Here is a 24,428-nt window from a genome sequence, read left to right on the forward strand (position 1 = left end):
TCCCGACATGAAGAGACATAAGGTCATGCTGATCGTTCCAGGTCCACTGAGAGGGCATAATGTAAGCCACGCTAGTCCATATAGCTGGCATCCTGAGCTAACCACTCAAGTAACTTAGGTACTTGCTTTGCACAGGGGCATTCACCCACTCCCCATGGAGCCAAGCAGCCATTGTCTGGATAAAAGTATAAGGTGCAGAGACAAAAGCACATCCATTTTTTCCGTGCAATAAGTCACTAAATGCATTCCTTGTTTTCCGGAGTTGTTTCCCCAAACCACCCCCCCCCCCCCACTGGTGCCAAATCAAAAAAACAAATGGTACAAGATCCAACAGAAGGCTGTGTTGTTAGGCACATTTGTTATATTCTTTCTATTGAAACTAAAGTGATTGGGGTGCAACAAATGGCATGTGTCACCTGATACCTGCAGGTGACAGCACTGCTCCTAATTCTGTCAAGAGTGTGCAGTGTACAAGTGGCTTAATACAAGCGTGCTGCTTGGTGCAGACTCCACAGGTAGGAAATACAATAACATCCACTGGACTCCTGTCAGAGCTGCTTTAATCTACCAGAGCACATATAATGTAAGGGCCTCCTCATAGGTTATGCCTTAAGGTTCCAACCCTTCAAATACTCAGTGGGTCTTGCTTCTAACAAAGTATACAGCACTGAGCTGCATAAGCATCCACTGTAACACCTTTCAGTGTTTGTGAGTATATGTGACATGGCCCTAAATACCACAATGATGCTGCTTTAGACATTTGTGGAGAGAGGGTTGAGAGAACACTGGGAGAGATTACAAAGACATGTTTCTTTAGAGTAAAGATACCTTGCAAATCCTCACTCCCCCTTCCCAAAATCAACATAATGGCACATAAGGTTCAATCTTCCAGAGAGAAAAGACCTTTCTAGAAATGGAGCTTCATAAACAGAGAACACCACGATCTATGCATCCAGCTCCCTGCTCGTGAATAGTAGAATGCACATTCAGGAACTCTTATGAAGTTACTCAAAACAGAAATACAGAGGGGCCTTGCCTCTGAAACTCCTGAGAAGCCTCTTTGTGTCTGGATGGTCTTCGAAATTAGAAGGGCCGTACCAAACACCACATTCAAGGAAAAGTGCTTGAATGAAGAAAGCCACTAGAGAAATTATTGGGGTGGATTCTTCATCCCTATTGAGGTGTTTCAGTTGTTGTCCCTAATCAAAGACTAAAACATAGACTGGTCCATGTCATTTGCCTTCCACACTGTCTCATCAGCAAAGAAACCACACACCCACATCCCTCAGCACCTTCAGTGCTTTAGAGGGGGAAGGACAGCTTCTTGTTAGCACAAGGTGAATGATGGGGTTACTTCATCAAGTCAGTTCCCTGGGACAGTGCAGTCATTCATTGACATCCCAGATCTCTGAAAGAAGAGGTGGCAGCTTCTTGTCCTGGAGCCGAAGAGCAAACACCTGTTCAGAATGGACACTGCTTAGAGTCCGAAGGCTGACCAGTTTCATTAACATCCGTGGGAACATTAGATGATCCTGTAAGATCACACATAGAAAGAAGACAATACGGACTAATCATTCATTCATTTATATTAGTATTTTAATGACACTTTTCAGTCATAAAGCTTCCAAAGCAGCTCACAATCAATTATTAACAAAACTGCAATAAAGTGAAGTACATCTTAAAATACAAGAAACAGCAGTAATTTAACACCCCACCACCAGGAGGCAGCTAATGACCCACCCATAGGACTAATCAGAAACTGAATAAGATTGCAAAGCATTTTAGACACCAATGTGATAATACTAAACCTAAGCCCAAACCAAGCAAATATTTCCCATATTTTCTCCACAAATTAAAACAGGTCATCTGCTGGCTACTGGTGTTAATTTTCAATTATTGCTAATATTTCAATTTATATTATATTTATTATTATGATAAATTATAATATGAAAAATAATTTCATATTTTATTTATTGTATTGGAGGCAGCAAAAATATATTTTCCTGTTTTACATTTTATTTGTTATGATCTTTGAGCCCAATCCTGAGCTCGCTGCGCTGGCTTACTGCCAGTGCACACTGTCACAAATGTGCCATAAAGCATGTTTACCTGGGTTAGCGCTGGCCTTTGTTGGTGGGAGGCCGGAGGTCCGCTGCCTGGCGCTTGCCCGGACTGCCAGGCAGTGGAGAGGTGAGTGGAGGCATGGGGGAGGTGGGGAGAGGGCATTGAGGAGGCATGGTGGCGGAGGGAGTGGGGTGGCAGAGGTCAGCTCCACCGGATCCTGAGTCCTGTGTCGAGCTGCCACAGAATCGAGTAGCCCCATTGCGGGTCTACTTCCCTTCTCCCAAGGAGCCAGAAGTGGCTGCTCAGGGCGCACCGGATACCACAGCAGCCATTTTTGGCACCATGGCACCACCTCAGCCCCACACTCTGGGCTGTTTCGCTCCTACTGTTTGATATGTCAGCATTCATCTTTTTATTTATAAATAAAATTCATCTTTTTCCTTTAAACTAGTTTTACGTTTTTCCATTTTCTTTTTATTTATAACACTGAGAGCTGCCTTGGTAGTTCCCCAAATGGGAAAGAAAAGGTCAAAATATTGTTTTTAATCACCTGGCATAATTATATCATACCAGCAGCTATCACAGCTATTCCCTACTGTGCACTCTTTCAGTATCTCTGGAAAAAAAAAACCACTATGCCTGAATGCTTTCTTGAACTCAAGGTATCTAACAAGACAGGCAGCCCAATCCTATGTTTCCTGGCACCTGGAAGAACAGTGGTGCCAAAATGGCTACTGTTGTATCCTGCAGGTGACTTTTGTCCCCTTCCTCTGAGGAAAGGTCCAGCCTGCACAATGGGTTTCCTCACTGGCGCAGACTGGAGGAGCTCCATGTAGGGCTTGCAAGCCTAACACAGAGCTTTGGATCCAGCAGAGGCAGCTTCTGCTGGCCCCACCCCTCTTCCAGGCCGGTGTCTCCCCATGTTCCACCCTCCCCCCACCCAGTTCTGCCTTCCCCCTGCCTTTTCCCCACCCTCCACTCGATCCGCTGGCCAGCAGCGAGAGGTCGCCGACTGCACTACCATCTTCCCAGTGCTGAGGCCCAGTGCCAAAGCTCCCTCCTTGCCAGGTGCTGTAAATGTGCTTTACGACATGTTTACAACACCCAGTGCTGGGCTCCAGCGCCGATGTTACAAGGCAATAGGATTGGGCCCTAAGTTCTTTTGAACACTTGCTAACGTCTAATAACTGCAACGAGTTTTTTGGAAAATTTTGCATTTCACTGTTCCATTTTTTCACAGTACTGTATATGTATTTGTTCTAATAAATATTGGCTGGTTGCCCATCACACCCATTCAGTCAACTTAAAATGTACTTTAATCAGAAAGTTCATCCATACACACAGCTTTGCCAATTCAGGGCCCAAGCCTATCCAATTTTCCAGTGCTGGTGCAGCTGTGCCAGTGAGGTGTGCACTGCATCCTGTAGTAGAGGAGCCTTCTAAAAGGGAGGCTGGGGCCTTCTAAAAGGGAACACATGTTCCCATACCATACCACAGGGCTGCATTGTGGCTACACCGGAGCTGGACAGTTGGATAGGATTGGGTCCTCAGTCATTACTCAGAGAACAGCCTCAAATACTTACATTTTGTCGGTGGATACAAATGTAAGAATGAAGAGCCTCTACGTAAGTGTGCTGCAGCCTTTCTACCAGGAGCTGGTCTTGAACATTCGGTCGGTCTGCCAATAAGTAGGATAAAGCTTTATAGGTAGTTGAATGCAGATGGATCAGATTTAACCCCCTTAAGCTAATCCCCAGGAATTTAATGCTAGCCCCCTTTCCTTAAGCCTGGCCCACAACTGTCCATGCATTCCACAACTTAGAAACACACAAAATAATTTTGCAGCAGGGATCAATCCCCCATTTGCTGCCATTCAGCCATGTTTCAAAAGGTTTACCAAAGCAGAAAGTAATCAGTCAAAGCTGAGCACTTTTTAAGTCCCATCAAAGTCAGTGGAAGAGATAGGCAAACACTGAGAGAGCTAATGTAGTGTGTAGCTAAGAGTGAGCTGTGGACCAGGATATCCCTGTTCACAACTTTCTTCTGAAAAAGGTGGTCTTAGAAGCGCTGTTTCTGAACACATCTTTCCCATGTTCAGTAAACACAGAGAGATGGAGTGTCCTCACCCCCTGATGCCAACATCCCTACTGGCCATATCTTTTCCCTGCTCTTACAGCTGCACACTTGGTATTTCTCTACAAGAGACAAAACTGAACATATAGAGAGTTTCTCCATGATCTCTGGAATTTTGACAGCCAGAATTTCAAATTGCAGGAAGGATGTTTTTGAGAATAGGCCTGGAAAAGACACACTCCTTCAGTTGCACACCCCTCCTCTACAATTCAAGAAGAATACCACCAGTCTAACATAATGAATTGCTGTAAAAATTGTGTGTGAAGTGCTTCAAATATTCTAAAGCAGTAATTCCCAAACTGGTGGGTTGCGACCCACCAGCCTGGAAAGCACTGACCAATGCCCCTTTAAGGGGTGGGGGGAGGGGGAAACACAGCAACATGATCCACAGGATTGTGCTGCTGTCAGGGGGGGGAGGGATTTTTACACTTACCTGCAGCCAGCGCTGCAGTCCTGGGGGGTCCAGAGGGTGTGAATGTGTAAAAGAAAGGGGGAAAGGGCACTTCTAATTTCATCATGAAAACTGCCCTTTTTTCATTTTTTAAAAAAAACACTTTTGCAGGCATAGGGAGCCCTGTGGAAGGCTCCCTGCACCCCACAGAGCTCCACAGGACTGCAGCACTGCCTGCAGGTAAGCAGAAAACTCCCGTCCTGTCCCCAGCGGCAGCACGATCCTGAGGATTGCACTGCTTCCCCCCCCCCCACCACCACAACTTAATAGTGCTCCAAACTTCCTGGTAGGTGTTTGGGAAGCACTACTCTAAAACACCATAAAAATGTTAAATAAAATTAAGCAGATGAGACTTTTAAAAAATGCTTAATTTTGACTGGATTGTGTTTAATAGCTGCAGACAAATACCATTTTGTATCAAAGCATCCAGACAACCTGACTAAACAAACAGCTGCACACCTTCCTAGGTTAATTACCTGCAGAAAAAATGCTGATTGCAATTAAAAGTGCGTATTCAGCATCACTGAGCTGCAGTTCATTCATTCCCTTTGAAAATTCAAAGATGGGGTTAATGAACTCAAATTGAAGGCCTGGAAGAAAAAGACAAAAGAGATGGGATTAAAAATAGACACTGTTCTAGAAATTGCACAAAAACTGACTGAGCATTTTGGAATGCAGATGATTCTCTGCCTTGAATTAAATAGAGGCTTCAGGGGGAAAAAGAACCAGCCCTTCTATCAATATTTCCACATAGTATTCCAGATATCCTGACACCTTTGGACAAACTAGTCCCAATTTGAAGCATAACTGAAAAACCAAGTCAATTCTCCTTACTCAAACTTCTTGGAATGGCAAAAGAAAAAGAGTACAGGAAAGAAAACTGACAGGGGTGATTCCAGTCTGTACTTCTGGTAAAAGTCTTATGTTGAAAATGGCAGATGTTCTAATACTTGTGCTTGTGACAGTATGTTTGACAATATTCAAGTACTGAAAGGTTACAGTGTTCAGCCTTCTGAGTAGTTCTTCTGTCCTTTCTTAATGGCTTCCAGGCATGACCCCCTCCCGCTTCCCATATAATCACTCCACTGCCACTTCAAAAAACTTGGCCAAGCTCAAATATCAGGTAGAGGATAACACCTACAAATTAATAAAGCACATTTTAAAAATGTGGATATATGCTTTGAGCTCACCGGCTTTGGAAAAGTCATCCCGATTATAACTCAGATCCTTCAAAAAAGTGATGCTCTCAGTTTCTGGACTGTAGCGTCGAGATGTCTCCAGCAGCATCACCTTATGCACATGCAAAAATGTGGAAGAAATCATTAAAGGCCTGGCTGAGAAATCAGCAACACATTTACTGCACCACAGCTTGTTCAAGCCCATACCATCAATGAGGAAATAACACATTGCACTACAACAGACTCTCTGGCAGTGCTGGCCCATCCATGAGGGCCAATGGAATCCATCCATGAGGCCAACTGAAACAGTTGCCTCCGGCAGCGGTTTGGCAGGAAGTGCCCACTTTTGTCTACTTACTTACCTCCACTACTGGAAGTGTGGAGGAGAGTGGTGGGCTAGAGCAGCTCCTCTTCTCCACAGTTCCTCTACTGCTCCATCTCCCTGTTACTTCTCAAATTCAGGGAGAGGGAGAACTGGAATTTGGTACATCCCCAGGTAAGGGTAGGGCAGCATTTGGCACACCACCTCAGATACTGGGAGGACTTGAGTTGGTCCTGTTCAGTGGGTGTCATACTCAACCTCAGTCCACTCTCTTTCTGCTATATGGAATTTTGTTGGGATTTAAACTGGAACAATTAGAAATCCAGCACTATCCCAATAGCCTCCCATGCTGGGGAAGGAGGGAAATTAACAGTCATGTCTGATCCAGTTTCCTGCAACATCTCCTATCCTGGACAGCTGGCTGCTCTGTATCACAGGAACTGTAGTTTCAAATGACTGAGATGAAGTCCAGGCATATACAGTGGACCCTCCAGACCCCTTCCTCCCCATGGATAAGGAATTCTGTGGATGCTGGGGCCCACTCCCAAAGCTCACACAATTACTTAATTATGCTTAATTAACTGGATTCTCTCCTGGTTTTCAGAAGCATACCGTAAGTTGTTTCCAAAAACTGGAAGTAGCTTCTGGAGGTTTCTGCAAGCCATGCTGAGGTTGGCCAACAGAGGCCATTAGAGTGGGTCACCAGCCTGGTGTGACCTAGGAGGCCTCCAAAGGCTCCAGGTAAGTAATTGCAGGGAGCCTCAGGAAGCACTCATGTGGACCCTCTATATCCATAGATGGTGAAATCCGCAGATACAAGGGCCCACTGTAGACACCTCTAACTTTTTGCCCCGAAATGTTGCTCCACCTTATCTCAAATTAGAAAAAAAAGAAAAGGTTCTTCTACTAGTGAACTAGCATTAGTGATGTTCCATAAGTCAGGTGTGTGTCTCTGGTGAACACATCTGGAGCTCTCATTCTTTCTGACATTGAGTGGCAAAGTGTAGTGCTCACCTCTATAGTAGATGTCTTCAGCAGAGCAATCTGATCCTCTCGGGTAAGCTCCAGGAAGCCTGGCAACTGCTTAGCAAAATCCACAATCTCCTGTACGGAAATGATAGCCAGCTCTGTGAAATGAGCAAAGCGCTGTTGTCGTGCTTCACGATGAAGGGGATCAGAAATTTGAGGCCATGGCTGCGAAAGGGTGGGAAAGCAGCAGAGAGAGATGGAAGAAAGAGTGTGGTAAAGGGAGAAAGAAAAGGCAGAAAACTGAACTACTGAAATGATTATTATTTTTCACATTTTTATACCGCCCTTCCTCCAAGGAGCTCAGGGTGGTATATATGCTTCCTCCCCTTCTTCTGTCCTCACAACAACCCTATGAGGTAGGTGCAGCTGAGAGACAGTGACCGACCCAAAGTCACCCAGAAAGTTTCATGGCTGAGCAGGGATTTGAACCTGGATCTTCTAGGTCTAATTCTGACCCTCAAACCACTACTACACCATCCCAACTCTCAATTCCCCCACAGCTTCCTTATCCTATAGCTCTGCTACAATTCTGAATCAGGCAGACTGCATTACTCTCCTGCTCAGCAATCTATAGCCAGCTATCCCACAGCCTTTACATCTCCTTTCAGCACTTTCAGAAAGTTCTGAAACTGGCATGAGCAAGCTTCTGTTGTTCCTCCATTACAAGCCAGATCTCAGCCAGTGGAAGATGTAAACAAGCTCTTAGGTTCTACCAGCAAGTCCTTAATCCCTGGGGAACCACAGCCAAGCCCATCCCAACTGCTGAGTCTTTCAGAATGTGTGAGAAATATCAGAAAGGAATGCTATGTTCATCAATACAGCTCCCCCTCCACAGCTGACCTTGCCACCTCAGTTCCTCATCCCATAACCAGCATCAAAGCAATGTTTTATTGAAATTGTAGGGTCTGCTTTTCCCCTATAGTTTAAAGCCCACCTAAACTGTGCCTTTACCGTCACTTTGAGCCTGTCTGAGAAGGAGCGTTGGTTACATTGCTGCTGAGCAGCCACAAGCTTCTCTATCATGTCAAGTTGCTCAGGGGTCAATTTGGGAGGGCTGCTGGGAGGGGATGGTGGGTTGTGGTGCACAACTGCCATCCGGGCCTGATCATCTTCCTGCTTCTTAAGTTTCTTCAACTGGATCTGCTCTTCAGAGAGAACACCTAAAAATAGGGCACAGACAGGGAGCAGTGAGAAAACAGATAACCATGCAAGACAACAAAGTGCTTCGTCACATTGCTGGCAAAAGCTTCAATTATGCTTTTTCAGCACTGCGGGCTGGCAGCACCATGATGCAGCATTTCTAGTTTCCTAAGCATCATCAAGCTGCAATGTAAATTCTGCTTGTAGGATCAGAATTCACAGAAGCAGTTTGTCCACACTGACCAACTCGCTTCTTTAGACTGTTCTTCCGCAAGCAAGCAGACCACATTCACACATAAGAAGAGCCATGCTGGATCAGCCCAAGGGCCCATCTAGTCCAGCTTCCCTTTCACAGTAAACCACCAGACGCCTCAGACAGCACTCAAGACAAAAAGATACCTGCATCCTATTGCCATTCCCTTGCATCTGGCATTCAGAGATAAGTTACCTCTAAACCCCAGATGTTGCATATAATCATGACTTATAACCATGTTTTCCTTCATAAATCTGTCCAATTTCTTTTATAAGCATCAAGGCTGGGGGCCATCACAACATCCTGTGGCAAGGAGTTCCACAGATTGATTACACAGGCCTACAAAATTGAGGGCCAGAAAAGTTTTTCCCAAACTTTATGGTGGTTTGATATGAATTTGGGGTGCCGATTCAAAAAATGGCATCCATTTTGCCGTATCACGTCTAGTTTTGGAGACACGGCATAGCCTCATTAGTGATTGGTTCAAGCAGCTTCCTCATGAGGAAGCTGCTTGAACCAATCACTAATGAGGCTATGCAGTGTCTCCAAAACTAGACGTGATAGGGCAAAACGGATGCCATTTTTTGAATCGGCACCCCAAATATACCCAGAAATTGATGTAACATTTAAGGAAGCAAAATGTGTGTTGGTCTGTGTTATATGCAAGGTAAAGAAAAATTTGTCTGTTCTCCCACCAAACAATTTTAGTGGATGTCTCCTGGTTCTGGTGTGGTGTGAGAGGGGGAAGAACTTCTCTCTATTCTCTCTATCCATTCCATGTATAATTTTATACATCTCAAGCATGTCCCCCCTCAGGCACCTCTTTTCTAGGCTGAAGAGCCCCAAACACTGTAGCCTTTCCTCCTAAGAGAGGTGCCCCAGCCCACTAATCATTTTGGACGCTCTCTTCTGCATCTTTTCCAGTTCCACTGTACTGTATTGTGTTTGAGATGTAACAACCAGAACAAGACACAAAACTCCAGATGTGGCTTCACTATCTATTTGTACAACGGCATTATAATATTGGCCATTTTATTCTCAATCCTTCTTTAAATTATCCTGAGCATTGAACTGGTCTTCTTCATAGTTGCTACACATTGGGTCAACATTTTCTTCAAGCTGTCCACCAGCATCTAGGTCTCTCTCTCTCCTGATCTGTTACAGAGAACTCTGATGGGTTCTATCAGTCTATATGTGGTTTTAATTTTTTTTGCCCCAGTATGCATTACTTTACATTTACTTACACTGAAGCACAACTGCCATTTTGCTGCACTTTCCCCCAGTTTGAAAGAGATTCTTCTGAGCTCTTCACAATCCCTTCTGGTCTTCACCACCCAGAAGAGTGTTATCTGCAAACTTGGCCACATCACTTCTTATCCCTGTCTCCAGGTTATTTATGAACAAGTTGAAAAGCACTGGTCCCAAGACCAATCCTTGGGAGCACACTGCTTTTCACTTATCTTCATTGTGAAAATTGCCATTTACTCCCATTTTCTGTTTCCTGGTCTTCAACCAGTTCCCAATCCCTAAGAAGACCTGCCCTCTTATTCTCTGACTGTGGCGTTTACTTGGGAGTCTTTGGTGAGGGACTGTGTCCAACGTCTTCTGAAAGTCCAGATATAGAATATCAATAGATTTGCCCACATCCACAAGTCTGTTGACCTCACAGAAGCCATGATGATTCTCCCTCAGTAAACCCTGTACTTCTATTTATTTTAAGATTTCCTCTTTAGTTAGGCTTTCCACCATCTTACCTGGAATATCAGCATAAACCACATAGATCCTCCTATAATTCCTGATTTTTTTTAATGCAAGATTCTAGAGCTCAGGGCTGTGGAAAAAACTTTTCAACAGTGTGTGCACAGCCACCTGAAGAAATCAGTTACTGTCCCTCATCTCTATCCCTCTTCTAAGTGACAGGAAGCTTTGGATATAATCCAAATGTTCAGCTAATGCGCATGTCTTCCAAACACAGAATTATAATTCAGTGACACAGAATACTGACTGACAGTTCTACAGATAAGGCACAATATTGCAATGAGAACACCCAAAAGTCACATACGTTCCTCTACTTGTCACTTACACTGCTCCCGCATGCCTGCCTCCTGGCATTTGCGCAACCGGCACTCTTGGCACTTTCGGCGCATGTACATGTCCATCTCACATCTGCCACCATTCTTGCAGACATACTGGGCACCTTTGATGACACTGCGGCGGAAAAAGCCCTTGCAGCCCTCGCAGCTCAGTACATTGTAGTGGAAGCCTGAAGCCTTGTCCCCACATACACTACACACCTCATTCCCAAGCATCTTGGGAGCTGGCCCCTTCTTCCGTTTTAGGGGAGGATTTTCTACACATACAGAGAAGGACAAAAAAAATGATTTCAAAAAGGGAATGTTTTGAAGTTGGATTTGGAAGACACAGCAAGATGTATTCTAAAAATTAATATATTGCAATTCAGTTAGTAGCGTAACTAGAGGGGGCAAAACTGTTAAGTACTGCAGGCTCCACAGCGCACCATGAAAGTAGCCCCTCCCACTCACCACCTGAGCCATTCCAGGCAGCAGCGGTAACACGCAGGCACTCACCAAAACAAACAGTGTCTCCTGTGCATTGCCATCGCTGCCCAGAATGGCTCCAATAGCAACGGGGAGGGGCCACTTACACAACTCATTGTGGTACCTGCAGTACTTACCATTTTGCCTCCCCAGCTACACATTTCATCTCAGACAGCAGGGCTAACTGGATGAGGGCCTCCAAAAATTAACAAACAGGCATGCTCATGTGGGAGACCTTCTTGTATCTTCTGGTAAAGTACAACATCAATCCGTTCATAGAACTGGCTGAGCATGGAACAACTTGAACTCCCCGTCCAGGTCCAATCAAGACACATAAGACAGTGGGCCAAAAGCAAATGCAGATTCTACGTTAAGTTCTTCTGATATTTAGCAAAGCCTCTCTCACACATGTCTAGAAACTATGGAATTAATTCAAACATTAGTAAAAGTTAATAGCCTTCTAAGGACTATACCTCAACAAAAAGCATATCAAGGACCACAGATCAGAATCCCCTCCCCACTCTGTTAAAAACCTCCCAGCACATACAAAGCTAGCATATTAGAGAGAATCTGACCAGGGGAGGCACTCAAACAAGGAATCCCCCCATTCTTCATGCACATATATAGATGGTACCACATGCCCTACTGATTGTTTACATTTGATTCTTAAAGGACCTGAAACTAAAAATTCCCTGGAAGATTCCAAGAATGCTGAGGATTCTACATAAGAGATAAAATAGTTGAACATTTAATCAGGTTTGGGCTGCAATCCTATACACACACTCACCTGGGAGTAAGTTCCACTGAACTCAGTGGGGGTTATTCCTTGGTAAACATGCTGCTATCTCAAAACATGGTTCTCTAATTCTCTTTGAGCCATCACTAGAGGGCAGCATTGTTTCTTTCCACGTAGCTGGAGTCATGATGATCGTTTTTTATAACAGGTTTGAGAGAAGCATTGTTTCCCATGCTGACCACTTTTTGCCCTGTGTTTGCCTCTTGTCAAACACTGTTTACAGGCTTTCAAAATAATTCAAAACCCAAAGGCAAAAGAGGGATAAGCATGCACACAATGGGCAGCAGTTCCTTTTTCAAAACACCTCCTAGAGGGAAAAAAAACACCTATGCATTTCCTGCTTTCTCACACAGACAATAACATGCTTATTCAGAAGGATCACTGATTGCTAAACTTTTATTTAGTTTACTACATGCTGGGATTTTTTTTGTCTGTGGGGAAGCATTAGAAAGTATGACCCATCTCATCTGACAATTACAGTTTCAGATACAGTCCTGAAATCCTACCATCTCAGTCTACCCCGTTGTGTGCCATGTGCAGATTGCTCTTAGTCTGCTCAAAATGTTCATTCTAAGTGCCTGAAAGAAGATCTTGGTCTCACCTGTGTGCTCAGGGGGAATCTCTGAGCCATGGAAAAAAGCAAACCCTTTCTCCTCCATCTCAAATACACTTGTCATCTTCTTCCCATGATTCTGTGCAGCAAGCTGTGTAGGACCCATGATGGCTGTCCCAGAGAGGTTCTTCTCACCTCTGAAGCATAGTTACTGCTCAGATCTATCTAGTGCAACTGTCTCTTTGCAGAACAGCGAATCTTTTGCAAGAAAGTAGAAGCAGAAGAACAAAAAACACAATAGAATTAGGGGAAGGGCTGTGGCTCAGTAGTAATCTACTTTGCATGAAGAAAGTCCCAGATTCATTCCCTACCATCTCCAGGTAGGACAGAAAAACATTCCTATCTAAAATCCCAGACAGCCACTCACAATCTGGATTGACAATATGGACCTAGATTGGCTAATGATCCGATTCAGGATAAGGGAACTTCTTTTTAATTCCCAAAGCTGCCAAGGAGTCTGTTTACCCATGCTGTTTCAATAACAGAAGTGAGTCAGACTCCTAGCCTTTCTAGTGGTTTGTTCCCTCATGGTTGAAAGGGTTCAACTTCTGCGTATAAGAATCTGAATTCTGAATCTGAACAATCTGGCCCATTTGGGTCCTCAGCTGCCATCAACTCAGTAATTAAGTGAAACTGGTACAAACCAACACTGAAGGGCACTAGGTTCCAGGAAATGAGGAGAAAGGTCAGACAGCTAGAGCCAAAGATGCATCCCTATGGGAATTTCAAAACTGATACATCATCGGTCAATTGAGGAGGCCAAGTCAAACAGCAAAAGCAAAACTTGCTGCTGTCTGCGTAGGGCAGTTTTTGACTCCATAAGAACTTGAGCCTGCTCTTTGAGGGACCACTGCAAAGAAGTTCCTGAGAAAAGAGAAAGACATTCATTTTCCTCAGAGAGTTAAGAAATATCTGGAAAAGGGATCATTGCCCATGTGGTGTGTATGCCTGCGATGACCCCAACATTAGCCAGGTTGACATTCTGAACCTCCAATTCAAAAAGTGCCCAAATTCTATTTTGGGAGTCATCAAAGCTCGTTTCTTTTACTTGGTATATCTGTTTCCCTGCCTGTCACACAAACAGCAAATCCTAAGTCTCTTTCCTGCTGAGTTAGTAGCTATTCAATTAACTTTGATAACGTATCAATACTTTGGTGGAAACTATGCAGACTTCCTCTGAGTGGTGAATATTAGAAATTCTTTCTGACTTAATTTCATCAGGATGGTAAAGGGAAACTTCATCATAAGCTTCCCTGACTAGTTTTCCAAAAGCCCTGCCTCTGGCAGGCTCTTCAAAGTAAGAGACTGATTGGTTTGTACTACTAAAGGTGGGTGACCACCTCTTTCACCTAATCCTGAGAGTTTTTCCCTGTGGGACTAGAATCTCCTAGGCCAGTGTTCGTCAACCTGTGGGTCGCCACCCCAATGGGGTCATAAAGTCTCATGGGGGGGGTCATGGCTACCTTTCAAAGCCTGTGCAAGAGATGGCTTGTATCCAATGCAATAATGGTACTGCCTTATCAAAACTGAGTTTTAGATATAACATAGCCTCTTCTCAACCCCTGCTAGCTGGGTAAGAGGCACTGTTGCCTGAGAGAAAGAGGAGGGGTTTAGGAACCGGCAAAGGATGATCTTTCTTCCATCCTCCTATGAGACAGTTCTGAACAAAAACCAAACATTTAGAAATATGAGGATTCCAGTCTGGCAACAGTGGTGCAGGGACAAACCAGATGCGTCCTTAATCATGTCATATGACCTTACGTTTTTGTTTTTTCTTACACCCAATCAGAACTGGGAGCATGGCATGAGGTGAGGGGGGAAACAGATATTTACTAAAACTCTTGCCTCATGCTGTGGCCCTGAAGAAATTCTGTCAGCACCTCTGAAGATGCTACTAGACCCAGAAAGGAAACTACCACTGGTACCACTGGTTGTGAATTCAAGAGAGAGATAATGGAATGCACTATGCCCATTCACATAACTATAAGCTTAGCTTTGGGTAACATGAGAGTGTTCTTTTCATCCCTAGAGGCTGAGAAAATAATTTTAAAAAGTTTCTCATAAAGCATAGTCCTACCTTAAATCTTCATGCCCCAAAAGATGGCTAAAGCAGCTGCAGCATCCTGCAAACTAGATTGGAATTTTGAGGAACTATCCAGAAATGTCTTTTTGCTGCTACAGATTAAAACAGCTGCAGTGATATGGCATTGGTTGCTCAGAAGACAAATACTATGTCAAAGCCCTTTCCAAAGTATTGATCTCTCATTTTACCTTTGTGAATCCACAAGCAGTTTCAGGCTGTAAATGGTTATCTACGGTTGCCAGGTCAACATTGCCAAAAATTAGGGATGTTCTGGAGTGACAATATCTGAAACAAGAGATGTCAAATATGTTTAACAAGACCGTGGTTTTATGAAATAAGGGGCAATTTTTTTAAATGGTGGATCTGTAGCATCCCTTTGCTTGACCTGGAAGTACAGTAGTGTCTTTCCAGACCAGGGATATCTGCTAAAGCTCTGGAAGAACTTAAGAACAACTCGAAAGTGAGGGCAATGATAAATGAAAAACATTTACAACTCTACAAATTCATTCCATTCATGCTCATTGCCAATGGCTTAGAAACTGGATACACAACATCCAGGCACATGGGCATGACAAGGTAATGACAAAATATAAACAATTCTAGAGCTATGAAATCAATGACACAGCCTACTTTTCATGCATCCACAGTACAAGACTAGTAGTTTGCCATTATATTGCTGCAGGCTAAAAATATATATCATTTAACTCAAAATCAACAATATTTTCTTGGGCTGACATTTACACCTAAAGTCAGAGTAGAGTTCTTTCATAGTCAAGCCAAATGACTCGTAATTATGCTGGCATGTAGATTTTAATACCATTATTACAAACCAACAAGCCACTACATATAACAGAATATTTAATGACATTATTTTATTCTAACTTATCAATACATATGCGCGCGCGCACACACACACACACAAACTCACACAGCATTCAAACCACCATTTTAACCTAAGCGATATTCATCCACACAATAAGGAGAGATCAAGATCTGTCAGTCTCTCAACTAGGGACAGATCTCAGTTTGCAGTCATTGCTCATCTTATAAGAAATACACACACATTTGTATCTAGGCTGTACGCACTCAGTTGGGAGAAGAGCTTCAGTACAGCAAATCAAAGTAAACTGGATTGAATACTATACAATGGCAAAGTTGAGTTTCTAACCTGCCTGACTTGTTACGTTAATTTGTAAGATCCCAGATCGTCACCATTTATTGATCTGTGGTGAGGTTGTTGAGCTGTTTTCCACAGCCTAGCAATATAAATCTTGACAGCTGGATAAAGATGTTGCAGCCATGATCTACGAAGGTAACCAGGATCATCTTCAGCAAAAGCTATAGAAGCATGGACTTAGGATCAAATTTTAGAGAAATGTAATTGGCTGACAGAAATCAGCCAGTAGGTTCTAGAATTTTTTTTAACAGAAACACAGCACAGCACATTTAAGAATTTGGAGACAGCAAGAAAATTTGCAGCATTGATTACCCCAACCCTGCTGTTCTGACAGTTTCGTAGCCTACCCCTCACCCCCACTTGGCATGGCATGCAATTAAGAGTCCTGCTTGTTTCAGTAGCCAAAAGGACTAACTTTAACTGTATCGTGAAAATCAGTGTACATACTTAAGGAAATTAATGAACAATATTTAAAGTCAAGGTGGAAAGAACAGAGGATCAGCTATTCAGCCAGAGCAATCTGAGTTTAAACCGCAGCAGCAGCAGCAATGCTGCATGAAGAGTACCTGAAAAGTTGGAACTCGCTGTCTGCTGCCTCACCAACTGGCCCCACTCCCAGAGGCAAAGGGATGGAATACAAGACAAGCCTTCCGCTCAGAGCTGCAGCTGGAATGAATAGGATAGCCCATGGGGAAGTAAATGTAGGTGAAAGGGGAAGGAAATATTCCTTGGGTTGTGGTCACGTTCATGTTTCAGATAAGGCACCAAGTGCGTCCAATATACGTTGGCACCAGCACCTACCCTGCCTGGAAACAGCTTAACAGCACAGAGAGCAAAGGTACTAAGTTCAGACACAGGGCTTAGGAATCAAACCACTGTGCTTCAGACACAGGGCTTAGGAATCAAACCACACAACTCTAAGCTGCTATACACCGTAGCTACAAATTAGCTCCCTAGCTAAGGAACGGTTCTATTCCTTCTTCCTACAGTAGGGTTTGGTCGCAGCCCTACACCTTTCATTCTCTAAGGGCCAAAGTATATGTTATGCAGAGACTGCCCCAACAGTGTTTCATTTTTAACAAAAAAAGAGCTCTACAAGGCTGTGGCATCAACCAGCTGGGGAGGGCATGCTTAACCCTTTCGCTTAGGGCAGTGGTTATCACACATTTAGCACCAGGACCCACTTTTTAGAATGAGAATCTGTCAGGACCCACCGGAAGTGATGTCATGACCAGAAATGACATCATCAAGCAGGAACATTTTTAACAATCCGAGGTTGCAATCCTAGCCACACTTACCCAGGAGTAAGTCCCATTTACTATCATTGTTAAAAGAATAAACATAGTAACTTGTTAAGAGTACAGGCCTATAACATTTCCCCAAATGCAGTCACATCCCATGGTAGCGTCAAGTCTAATACATTAAAAATAAAATATTGAAATGAATGGGGACCCACCTGAAATTGGTTCACAACCCACCTAGTGGATCCTGACCCACAGTTTGAGAAATACTGCCTTAGGGCCTTTTTTCACCTAAAATTGCCCCATATCCAAAGAAGTCCAGCTCACTGTTTCAAAAACAGATACTGTTCTTCAAATATATTCTCAACTCTTATACTTACAAATGGAAAAGAATGCAAAAAAAGACCAGTCCACAGAAATACACCACCTAACTTGAAATCTTAAGTACAACAGCTCCGTTCACACATGGACTTCTACATCTAAGTGGGGAGGAGTTGTTACCAACACGCTCTTTCCCCAAACACATGTCCATCCTGGTTTCAGAGTCGGGCAGGCCTCCCTGTAGTGAAAAGGGATGAGATTTTGCTGGCTCCCAAAGAAAGGCCCCACTATGGTTGATTAAATCTGTATGCTTGAGGTCTGACAAAGGATAACTAGCAAGAACAAGTCCTGCCTGAATGGTAAACTGAATTACAGTTTCCTAACTGGGTAGTTCCTTTTCAGACTCTAGTCTAGGCCAAGAAGTCCTTCCACCTGAGATAACACACCCTGGAAGTTCAGTAGAAACTTCCTAGATAGGACTTTCTAGAAAACTCAAGCAAGGCCAGGAAGCCCAAAATGCATCACTTAAGAAGCTCTCCAAACTCCTTTGTCCTGCAGATATTCCTTTGTTTCCTTTGTGAAGAGTCCCATAACTTCCCTGCTCTGGAAGCAGATTTAGAACAAGAGACAAGAAAAAGACAGAGACCAAGACACAGGAACAGAGCAGAGTTTGTTCACTCCAGAGGCAGTGGGGGAGTATGGCCTGGCATTTCACATTGGAAGAACCTGGAAACTTTGCAGCCCTGCCTTGCTGTTCAAGAAGGACTTTGCTCTCAAGCAAACCAGCAGACTAGGATAGGTTATTCCCCCCCCCCTTTTTTATCTCTCTCTCTCTCTCTCTCCCCAAAAGATTATTTGTTTAATAAACTCTTTATCTTCTTTGAAAAGCTGTCTTGTGGTTACTGTTAGCCTAATTTTGAGGCACTTTGAGATTGGTTGCACTGCTCATCCATGTCAATGATCCCAAACCTTGTCACACTGCTAGATTTGATCTTTGGCTTGCTAATTTCCCCAATTTCAGATATTTGTGTATGTGCGCATGACACATGCAGGTCACACGTGTACAAGTGAAGGAGCAGTGTTGGCAACAGAGTGTTAAGGGAGGGCAATGCAAGGATACAGCTGCACAGCACCACCCATAGCCCAAATTATCATCTTTTCTCACAACAGGCTGGTGCCACAGTGACTCTTGTCAATTCCTCTTATTTTTGTGCCACCCAGCACATTTTTCATAAGCTTCCTAAAAGGCTTCCTCACTTCCCCCCGAGGATCTGCCCTAAGGAAGCAAGATGTTCTCACAGCACTATCTCACAGTGGTTCCTCTTGATCGCTCCAGTACCCTTTTTTTACTCAGGCTGCTTTGGGACTGATCAACCCCACCCTTCCCCATCAGCATTCTTAAGAAACAGTGTGCTTTTTTGCCCTTTGTGACCCAAAGGCAAGATGAAAGGGTGCTGGGGTGCTGAGAGATTAACTTTCTGGAAACTTCTGGTATGAAACACAACTATTTGTGCCTCATATGGCAAAGTTATATAAAGGAATGATTGCAACCTATGGTGACAGAACATCCCCTTCCTTCACAATAACCCCTGGCACAGCACACTGAACAATATGTTTGAGCACCGAGAGAGCAGTTTCAAGGGGTGAGGGTGCAAAGAAACCAGTGCACGTTGGAAGTCAGAAATAGGCAATTTCAATAACTGAGAGGAGAACAGGGATGGGGGAGGACAGAACGAGGCAGCGACAGGAGGAGAGCAGAATTGGAAGGGGATGCGGCAGGGATGGATGCCTCGGCTCTGGAAAGGGAGCCGGTCGGCAACAGCAAACAAATCCTAGCCCCCTTCCTTGATCCTGTGGTGTGGGTCTGCATGAACCACCACCAGCAAATTCACTAGTGCAGAACTGAGTAGAGCCCTCACCAGGGTGACCCGATGTCCTCTTTTTTAGCCTCATGTCCTGAAAAAGAACTTAAATCTCCTTTTTCCTGTGAGCAGGCCCCTGAAGGCCGCACATAGTCTTTCTGTAATTTATAAATTTTATGTAATATAGTTTTAAATTTAATAATAAGTAATATAGTGTTTAAATTAACCATATGAAATCAATATATGAGTGGTTTTTAGCTTATATTTTGTCATGTCCTATGTGTTTCTTGAATGCCCTACAATTTGGGGTGCCTTGTCTTCTTTAGCAGTTATGACATCTGGTCACCCTGAATCCTTCGTACTGCGAAGACTTACTCCCAGATAAAAGAATGAATATTCCCTTACTCAGAGGAGACCTCCGTAACTGCCCCCCCCCCAACCAGGATGCAGCAATTGCCATTTCAGCATCACTGCATTGGCCGGGGAAGGGAGGATAGGATTATGCTGTAATAGTGATAATTTCCTGTGGAGATTGGGGGGGGGGGGTAATGACACTTCCAAGGTGGGGGATCACCTTGTGGTGATCACAACTCCACCATAGAATCTCTGTGGGTTTAATTACCAGGCCTGAGGAGTGATGTAATACTGGGGGCGTACTATCGTCTCCAGACCATAAACCGGAAGGGGACCTTGAAATGAGGAAACAGATCAGGGAGGTGACAAGGAGGGACAGGGTTGTGATCATGGGGGACTTCAATTATCCTCACATCGACTGGGTCAATTTGAGTTCTGGTCACGAAAAGGACACCAGATTTCTTGACATGCTAAATGACTGTGCCTTAGAGCAGCTAGTCATGGAGCCCACTCTGGATTTAATATTGTGCAGTACTCAAGACCTGGTTAGAGATATCAATGTTGCTGAGCCATTGGGGAACAGTGATCATGCTGCAATCCATTTTGACATGCACGTCGGGGGAAGAATACTGTGTAAATCTCACAAAAAGAGTCCAATCTCTCCAGAGTGCATGGAGGCTGCTTAAAACAACAGTAATAGAGGCCCAGCAGAGGTGTATACCATAAAGGGCTCAACTAAGTCCAGGAGGGTGCCCACATGGTTAACAAGCCAAGTTAGAGAGACAATAAAGAGCAAGAAAGCTTCCGTAAATGGAAGTCTTGCCCTAATGAGGAGAATAAAAAGGAACATAAACTGGGACAAAAGAAATGTAAGAAGGTGATACCTGTTGGCCAAAAGAGACTATGAGGAACACATGACCAGCAACATTAAAGGGAATAATAAAAGCTTCTTCAAATATGTTAGAAGCAGGAAACCCGTCAGAGAAGCGGTTGGCCCTCTGGATGGTGAGGGAGGGAAAGGGGAGATAAAAGGAGACTTAGAGATGGCAGAGAAATTAAATGAGTTCTTTGCATCTGTCTTCACGGCAGAAGACCTCGGGCAGATACCGCTGCCCGAACAGCCCCACCTGACCAAGGAATTAAGTCAGATAGAGGTTAAAAGAGAAGATGTTTCAGACCTCATTGATAAATTAAAGATCAATAAGTCACCGGGCCCTGATGGCATCCACCCAAGAGTTATTAAGAAATTGATGAAGTTGCTGATCTCTTGACTAAAATATGCAACGTCCCTCAAAATGGCCACGGTGCCAGAAGATTGGAGGATAGCAAATGTCATACCAATCTTTAAAAAGGGAAAGAGAGGGGACCTGGGAAACTATAGGCCGGTCAGCCTAACATCTATACCGGGTAAGATGGTGGAATGCCTCATCAAAGATAGAATCTCAAAACACATAGACGAACAGGCCTTGCTGAGGGAGAATCAGCATGGCTTCTGTAAGGGTAAGTCTTGCCTCACAAACCTTTTAGAATTCTTTGAAAAGGTCAACAGGCATGTGGACTCGGGCGATCCCATGTACATTATATATCTGGACTTTCAGAAGGCGTTCGACACGGTCCCTCACCAAAGGCTACTGAGAAAACTCCACAGTCAGGAAATTAGAGGGCAGGTCCTCTCCTGGATTGAGACCTGGTTGAAGACCAGGAAACAGAGAGTGGGTGTCAATGGGCAATTTTCACAATGGAGAGAGGTGAAAAGCGGTATGCCCCAAGGATCGGTCCTGGGACCGGTGCTTTTCAACCTCTTCATAAATGACCTGGAGACAGAGGTGAGCAGTGAGGTGGCTAAGTTTGCAGACGACACCAAACTTTTTTGAGTGGTGAAGACCAGATGTGATTGTGAGGAGCTCCAGAAGGATTTCTCCAAACTGGCAGAATGGGCAGCAAAATGGCAGATGCGTATCAATGTCAGTAAATGTAAAGTCATGCACATTGGGGCAAAAAATCAAAACTTCACATATAGGCTAATGGGTTCTGAGCTGTCTGTGACAGATCAGGAGAGATATCTTGGGGTGGTGGTGGACAGGTCGATGAAAGTGTCGACCCAATGTGCGGCGGCAGTGAAGGAGGCCAATTCTATGCTTGGGATCATTAGAAAAGGTATTGAGAACAAAACAGCTAATATTGTAATGCCATTGTACAAATCAATGGTAAGGCCACACCTGAAATACTGTGTCCAGTTCTGGTTGCCACATCTCAAAAAGGACATAGTGGAAATGGAAAAGGTGCAAAAGAGAGCAACTAAAATGATTACTGGGCTGGGGCACCTTCCTTATGAGGAAAGGCTGCGGGGTTTGGCTCTCTTCAGCCTAGAAAAGAGATGCCTGAGGGGGGACATAATTGAGACATACAAAATTATGCATGGGAAGGATAAAGTGGATAGAGAGATGCTCTTTACACTCTCACATAACACTAGAACCAGGGGACATCCACTAAAATTGAGTGTTAGGAGCGTTAGTACAGACAAAAGAAAATATTTCTTTACTCAGCGTGTGGTTGGTCTGTGGAACTCCTTGCCTCTGGATATGGTGACGGCATCTGGCCTGGATGCCTTTAAAAGAGAACTGGACATGTTTCTGGAGGAAAAATCCATTACGGGTTACAAGCCATGATGTGTATGCGCAACCTCCTGATTTTAGAAAAGGGCTATGTCAAATGCAAGGGAGGGTACCAGGATGCAGGTCTCTTGTTATCTGGTGTGCTCCCTGGGGCATTTGGTGGGCCGCTGTGAGATATTGGAAACTGGACTAGATGGGCCTATGGCCTGATCCAGTGGGGCTGTTCTTATGTTCTTATGGATAGATGACTTAGGCCAGCCTTCTGCAGAACTTGTGCTGCGGTATAATCCACATGGTTTGGGAGAGGAAGGCCTTTTCCAAATTCTGTAGTTTGTAAGTGGAAAAGATGGCAGAAGGGTTGGGGGAAGTGGCCAGGGGTTTCTGGAGAGTTACCTCCTAGAATGTATCCAGTTTACTAGTTTATCCAACCACGGCTTCATCACAGAACACTATCAAAACACTGCCAAAATGCAGCATGTCTCTTCCCCTCCCCACCTGCTTTTGGGCATTATTGGGTCTTGTGAACAAAGAGGGATCTTTGTATTTCAGCTAAGGCCCATTTGCTGAGTGAGTCTGTGTACAGAATCCTGTGTACAGAATCTGTGTAAGTAATCCAGCAGAGGTGCCTCACTTAATACCAAATACTTTCTAATGCACTGGGCTGCAACAGTGCTAAAAGAAATTGCTATAAACCACCTTCAGCTCATAGGATATAATTCAAAACAAGGACTCACAGAGTCAGGTAAGGGCTACCAATCAAAGGTTTCACATTCCAAGTGTGTTAAGTTATGTTCTAGCACCTATCTTTCCACACTTGCAGCTGTTTTACAGAACACTGTATGTCATGATAGGAGATTCTCAAAGGCCAGTTTTGTCTGAAAACATTTCTTCTCAGTTCCAGAGTAAAGACAATTCACATCTAAAGCCTTCCAGTTAGAGGAACTGAGCCAACCCACAGTGGCGATCTGGAACCCTCAAGTCCTATCATGCTTACCTTATTCAGCAACAAAACCTCCTGCTCTTGAATGCATTTCTGATTATATTTGTCACTCAGTGCTAACAGCTCTCTCTATCTTGTTTGCAGTCACCCCCTCCAACATTCGCTTCCTGGATGGCCTGAACATTTCACAGCAATGCAAAGAGCAAGAAAAAGCTATGTCTGGGAGAGCTTTTCAATACAAGCAGATCTCAGAAAGAGCAGTGCTCCCTCCCTTCCCTGCCTGCAGGATGCATTTGGTCCTCCAACTGAGCGATGAAGAAAGAAGAGGTTATTCCAGTTCATTTTTCTGGCTCCCCGCAACTGTCCACCCCAATTGCAACCCTCTGAATCCCAGCAGGCATTGGAAAGGGATGGTTTACTACCTGGAAACTCTTGCAAGCAAGTACGCTGGTTGGGTCAGGGGCTTGACAGAGCTACAGTTGCCAGCATGGAGCTTCTCACAGTGATAACTGCACAACTTAACATTTTCATTATGTGGGTTCCCCCCCCCCCCCACAAGCCTTGCAAGTGAGCTCATTTCAAGCCAAGTGCCTATATTGGTTTCTTGACTGAACACCAGTTAGCCTACCTCTGATGTAAGAAGGGCTCCAGTCCCCTCCTAAAGCTCATAAGGCAAGTTCGCATGTAATAGTGGGCTTCTCCAGCCACAGTGTTGCTGGGATAGGAAAAGGATGCTTAACCCTCCCATGTTGCTGTATTAGTATGCCCTAACCGTCTCCTGCCCTAGTATGCCCTAACAGTCTCCATCACTCTATGAAAGTCGCAGTGTCTTGCTGAGCCGACATATATCACTTCCTTGCTTGCCTGGAGGGTTTATACACTCACCAAGCCTAGCACGATGCCCCAGCCTGGACAGACTGCTATGGCCACCTGGTCTCCTTTGCTATTGAACAAGACATGGATGCACTCAGAGCAGAAGGGCTTGTGCAATAGAGAACATTTAAAAGTAGGACATATAATGCTCAAATCCAATACAATCAGCTGTTTTAGAGCAGATACTTCAGGAAACAAAACAACAATTACTTACTGCTGCTTTTCTAGAAGCTGACTAATCAAGTCCTTGCAGTTTCAATTTTGAAATTATCTCCAAAACTGAGAATCTGATGAAATGCAGCCAGAACTGCCATGCTGGAAGTTTCAGAACACCTGACAATGTCAAATAAATTGTGTAATTCAACAGTTCAGGCAGATTGTTTCCATTTCTTAAAACAGCTTCCCCCACTTTGTTCCTACACAGT

The 24,428-nt window shown here is 44.1% G+C and overlaps 1 protein-coding gene across 1 annotated transcript in view; it reads right to left on the reverse strand.

Annotated features, from left to right (window-relative positions):
* Nucleotides 1–302: 302 nt before the first annotated feature.
* NR1H3 (nuclear receptor subfamily 1 group H member 3) overlaps nucleotides 303–24,428 on the reverse strand; it is a 38,232-nt gene continuing 14,106 nt past the window's right edge. Inside the window, exons 2-10 of the mRNA XM_066633584.1 lie at nucleotides 14,809–14,905; nucleotides 12,526–12,735; nucleotides 10,654–10,920; nucleotides 8,129–8,337; nucleotides 7,163–7,342; nucleotides 5,839–5,938; nucleotides 5,125–5,238; nucleotides 3,648–3,742; nucleotides 303–1,532 (exon numbers count right to left, since the gene is read on the reverse strand). Coding sequence (XP_066489681.1) covers nucleotides 1,386–1,532; nucleotides 3,648–3,742; nucleotides 5,125–5,238; nucleotides 5,839–5,938; nucleotides 7,163–7,342; nucleotides 8,129–8,337; nucleotides 10,654–10,920; nucleotides 12,526–12,643 — 1,230 coding nt within the window. The 5' untranslated portion in view covers nucleotides 12,644–12,735; nucleotides 14,809–14,905 and the 3' untranslated portion in view covers nucleotides 303–1,385. The remainder of the gene's footprint in view (nucleotides 1,533–3,647; nucleotides 3,743–5,124; nucleotides 5,239–5,838; nucleotides 5,939–7,162; nucleotides 7,343–8,128; nucleotides 8,338–10,653; nucleotides 10,921–12,525; nucleotides 12,736–14,808; nucleotides 14,906–24,428) is intronic.

The sequence above is a fragment of the Tiliqua scincoides genome, chromosome 1 (genome assembly GCF_035046505.1).
Source record: "Tiliqua scincoides isolate rTilSci1 chromosome 1, rTilSci1.hap2, whole genome shotgun sequence".
In the NCBI taxonomy this organism is placed as follows: Eukaryota; Metazoa; Chordata; class Lepidosauria; order Squamata; family Scincidae; genus Tiliqua; species Tiliqua scincoides.